The 5,687-nt window shown below is 34.3% G+C and overlaps 1 protein-coding gene across 1 annotated transcript in view; it reads left to right on the top strand.

Moving 5' to 3' along the window:
- The window catches only part of LOC136827245 (GATA zinc finger domain-containing protein 10-like), a 108,686-nt gene extending 104,254 nt beyond the window's left edge, over positions 1-4,432 (top strand). The window contains exon 5 of the mRNA XM_067085018.1: positions 4,265-4,432. Coding sequence (XP_066941119.1) covers positions 4,265-4,432 — 168 coding nt within the window. The remainder of the gene's footprint in view (positions 1-4,264) is intronic.
- Positions 4,433-5,687: the final 1,255 nt, after the last annotated feature.

The raw sequence follows: 5,687 nt of genomic DNA, 5'->3' as shown, positions 1-5,687 counted from the left end.
AAATTTATTTAGTCATCTGAATCGTACATTTATTTATCAGTAAATTATTTATTAATTTTTAATCAAACATTTATTTATTCATTTTTAATCGCACATTTATTTAAAATTTTTAATTCTGAGCTTATGCGATGAGATTCAAACGATACACAAGAATACATTTCATAGGCTCAACATTTATTTAGTCAATTGAATCCCACATTTATTTATCCACTTTTAACACATTTATTTGATCCCTTTTGAATAGTAAACTTATTTATTCTTAATTGCACATTTATTCAAACGATACAAGAATACATTTCATAAACTCGAAATTTATTTAGTCATTTTAATCCCACATTTATCTATCCACTTTGAACACATTTATTTATCCCTTTTGAATAGTGAACTTATTTATTTATTCCCAGTTATATATTCATTCAAACGATACACAAGAATACATTTCATAAACTCAAAATTTATTTAGTAATTTTAATCCCACATTTATTTATCCGCTTTTAACATAGGTATTTATCCATTTTCAATAGTGAACTTATTTATTTATTCTTAATTATACATTCATTCAAACGGTACACAAGAATACATTTCATAAACTCGAAATTTATTTAGTCATTTTAATCCCACATTTATTTATCCACTTTTAACACATTTATTTATCCCTTTTGAATAGTACACTTATTTACCCTTAACTGCACATTTATTTGAACGATACAAGAATACATTTCATAAACTCGAAGTTTATTTATTCGTTTTAATCCCACATTTATTTATCCATTTTTAACATCTATATCCTTATGAACAGTAAACTTATTTATATTTAACCGCACATTTTTTCAAACGATACACATGAATACAATTTTCATAAACTCAAAATTTATTTAGTCATTATAATCCCACACTTATTTATCCATTTTTAACTCATTTTATTCTTTTTGAACAGTTAACTTATTTATTTATTTTTAATTGCACATTTATTCAAACGATACAGAAGAATACATTTCATAAACTCGAGATGTGTGTCCGGAATTTATGAAATTCGGAGGCCGTTCGCGTCGACAAGCTCAGAGGAGTCACGTGCGTCAAATTACCTGGCGAGACCCCGATTGAAGGAACCTCTCTTGCATCAAAGATTCATCGCCTTGAGATGCTCGAATCCTGCATCACAGCATCACAGGATGAGGAGGAGTTCCTGTCTGCATCACAGCATGAGGATGCATGCCTCCTGCATCACAGCATGGCAATGTTTGTCTCCTGCATCACAGCATGAGGGTGAGTTTCTCCTGCATCACAGCATGAGGATGGGTTCCTATCTGCATCACAGCATGAGGATGAGTTTCTCCTGCATCACAGCATGAGGATGGGTTCCTATCTGCATCACAGTACGAGGATGAGTTTCTCCTGCATCACAACACGAGGAAGCGTGCCTCCTGAATCACAGCATTACAGAATGAGGATGCGTGCCTCCTGAATCACAGCATGAGGATGCATCCCTTCAGCATCAAAGCATGAGGATGGGTGCCTCCTGAACCACAGCATGAGAATGCATCCCTTCAGAATCAGAGCATGAAGATGCGTGCCTCTTGCATCACAGCATCACAGCATGAGGTTACGTCGTCCCTCCTGCATCACAGCATGAGGATGAGTTTCTATCTACATCACAGCACGAGGATGTGTATCTCCATCACAGCACCACAGGATGAGAACGCGTGTCTCCTGCATCACAGCATCACAGCATTCCATCGAGATGCCACTCCCTTCATCACAGCATCAAAGCTCCGTTAGCGGAGGCTGACCAAGGTATGAAATTATAATAATAATGACGATATTGATGATGACGGGGAGACAGACTGGGCGGGCGAGGAGGGCGGGGGGTGGTTAGACAGGCAGGCAAAGGGGTGGGCGGGTGTTAGGGGTTAGCCAAATTAAGGGCGGCACCCTCTGAATCTTAATGGAATGGCCCCCAACGGACTGAATATCTCTGCGGAGCGAATGCAATCAGAATTTCCAACTCTTTGAAGAAGAGATAAAAGGACGTGTCCAAGGAAAGATTACATATATACATATATATATATATATATATATATATATATATATATATATATATATATATATATATATATATATATACATATATATATGTGTGTGTGTGTGTGTATAAATACACACACACACACACACACACACACACACATATATATATATATATATTAACAGCTTCATGATAACATCATTAATCATTTACACGCTTCGATGACCGCAGGCAGTGTCACGCCTGTTTACAGGATAAAGACAATCGATCAATCAGTCCTTCTGTTAATGTTACCTACATGCAGAAATCGAGGGTTGACCATCTACGGGTCTGTTCCAGGAACATATACCTTTGCTGGTATAAGGCCAGCTTAATCTACAACAACATTTTCAGTCCCTGATTCACTGGAATTTTCTCTGCGTGCTGAAATATTATCGGGAATATTTTTAGCGTCTGTTATGATTTGAAGCAATGAGAATAATAATCTTATCATGATAACTCCATCTTAATAACTCAAAATTACCACACTTTAATTTCCTGGTTTCAGACCTACACACACGACCAAATAAACACGCAATTATCAAAACAAACTGACGAACGCACGAAAAAAAAAAACATGCAAGAAAACCACCTTTGCAAAAGACCCAGTCACGTCACTGACGGCTGGCTGGAAATCGCATTAACTAATAAAAAAACTCTATTTCGACAGGAACTGGGAAGCCATTTCAAAACTCGCAGTCAAAATATTTCTTTCTCTCTGATTTCGAAACCGCCACCTGGTGCCTTGTGTATGGAAAGGGGGCGGGTCCCCTCCCAAAATAAAAGGCAAGCAATTATTGTCTTTCGGCTTTAACAGAGAGAGAGAGAAGCTGGAATATAGAATTTAGGCCAAAGACCAAGCGCTGAGACCTGTGAGGTCGTTCAGCACAAGATCTAGGTTTCTCTAGATCTTGGTTCAGCAATGAAAGGGACATTTCGAAGAAGGTTCGAAAGGTGTAACAGGAGGAAAACCTCGCAGTTGCACTGTGAAACAATTGTTAGAGAGGGTGGAAAGTCTGATGAAGGAAAGAGAATATGAACGGAAGTACAGTAAAAGGAATGAAAGAGGATGCAGCTAGGGGCCGAAGAGACGCTGTAAAGAACCTCAAGTAATGCCTACAGTGCACCACGTGAGGTTCACTGATAGCACTACCCCCTAACCGCCACCCCCCCCCCCCCGGGGATTCGGCTTCAGTATAACCTGTCGGTTCTCAGTATAATAAAAGACAACATAAATGTCAACATGTCTTTTATTGTCTGTTATTCAGCAATTCGCTGCGGATTTATTTGTTTACAATGTACAGTTTTACCTTTGTTTTTTCCGCTCGTATTGTTTACGCGTTATTTTGGAATCTCTCTTATTTACACTTTCCAGCCCTTCCATTATTTACGGATAGCTTCCCGTGACTGACTGACTCTCTCTCTCTCTCTCTCTCTCTATATATATATATATATGTATATATATATATATATATATATATATATATATATATATATATATATTTCTGGACAGTTTTTATTATTTAAATCTGGAAAACGTTCAAGGTTTGATAATCGTTCGGTCTTACATGCATATTTTAAACTTTACAAACCTTTCGCATTGGAAGGTTAAAAACTTTATGAAGCTTTTGAAACTTTTTTTTCAAATTTGGTAAAACTTTGGAAATTTAGAAAACTTCTGAAATCTTGAAAAAAAAATCTGGAAAATTTTTGAAATCTGGAAAACTTATGAAATCTGGAAAAACTTGTGAAATTTGAAAAAAAAAAAATTGAAATCTGGAAAAACTTTTGAAAACTGGAAAACTTTAAATATTTGGAAAAACTTTAGAAATCTGGAAAATTTTGAAATCTGGGAAAATTCTGAAATCCGGAAAAAGTAAAACTCAACAATAATTTTGAAGCACTGATAAACCTTTGAAGATCCGGAAAAGCTTGAAACTGAAGCTTTTGAAACTGGTGATATGTTTGAAGACAATCTTCTAATATGTATATATATATATATATATATATATATATATATATATATATATATATATATATATATATATATATATATATATATATATATATATATATTGTGTGTGTATGCGGGCCTGTTATTTTATGCGCATGCATGCGTGCGTGACTGCATGCACGCACGTCCAATGCAGCCTGCTTTCGGGACGAAATGCCCAGAGTCGTTTGTCAAAAAACCCGCAGAGACTGGCCTCTCCCATTGGTGCTGCTTGCCTGCTGAATACAAAACAAGAAGAAGAAGAAGAAGAAGAAGAAGAAGAGGAGGAGGAGGAGGAGGAGGAGGAGGAGGAGGAGGAGGAGGAGGAGGAGGAGGAGGAGATGGGAGCAGATATCAAAGTTTGGCCTCATTAGTTCTAAAAGAATTATACTTAACGAGAAACTAAAAAAAACTCTTGGAAGCAATTACCGAGACGTAACATTATTTTTTTTTTTAAATTGCATTGTTTCATTATACGAAAAGGAATAACGAGCCGTGATAAGTTGACATAATGAGCATAATGAGGTAAATCACATTATTACGAAATGAAAGAGCGATTTATTTTTATTTTTGGAATAGAAAATAATTAAACCGTGACGGGATATGTTGACATAAATGAGTCCCCGTGAAAAAGAGTAAATGTAAAGCATATTGTTCTAAGGATATGCATAAGATGAGGCCTGCATTCACTCGGGAACATTAATTTAATGGGACGGGGTGTTCTGGTGACGTCACGGCTCCCAGTGATAAAATTAGTAGCTTGAAGGAAGAGTATTTATATATTTTCGTATTTTTTAATGATTAGGAACAAATATTTCGACCAAATACATATGTGGAAAATAGTTTATGAATATTTGGAAATAAGCAATGAAGGAGATAATATATTTTCCATATTTTTATAAATTAAGAGCAAATATTAATTTTTTTCTTTAGGAATATTTATCTTTTTTATAAATTAAGAGCAAAATATTTCTTCTAATTAGGAACAAATATTTATTTTTTATAAATTAAGGGCAAATTTTTTTTTTTCAATTTGGAACAAACATTTATTTTTTTTATATATCAAGAGCAAATATTTAATTTTTGTAAATCAGGAACAAATATTCATTTTCTATAAATTAGGAACAAATATTTATTTTTTATAAATCAGGAACAAATACATAGGTACAGTTACGATGGAGCCAAGTACAGTAAAATATTATCATCCTGTATTTTTTCCAAATCATCCTGTATTTTTTCCAAATCATCCTGTATTTTTTCCAAATCATCCTGTATTTTTTCCAAATCATCCTGTATTTTTTCCAAATCATCCTGTATTTTTTCCAAATCATACACGAATTTTTCAACCACAAAGGTATTTAAAAATGAATTTGGGAATAATACGTTAAGAAATTACCAATAACGTATATAAAAATAGTCAAAAAGTTCAGATGAATGTAAAGAAATAATAATAACGATGACGTAAAACTGCATAAAGAGAAACATAAACAAAATAAAGAGAGAAATCAATAAACAGAAGTTATAAATTGGTTTACAATAAACAAACATTGGTTTACAATAAACAAAAGCATTATTTACGGACTACCAGAGTAGAACTGGAAACACAATTACAATATTTCAAAATTCATA

The sequence above is a fragment of the Macrobrachium rosenbergii genome, chromosome 41 (genome assembly GCF_040412425.1).
Source record: "Macrobrachium rosenbergii isolate ZJJX-2024 chromosome 41, ASM4041242v1, whole genome shotgun sequence".
NCBI classification, from domain to species: domain Eukaryota; kingdom Metazoa; phylum Arthropoda; class Malacostraca; order Decapoda; family Palaemonidae; genus Macrobrachium; species Macrobrachium rosenbergii.
Note: the sequence above shows the minus strand (reverse complement) of the source record. Positions and strands in the feature narration are given on the sequence as shown.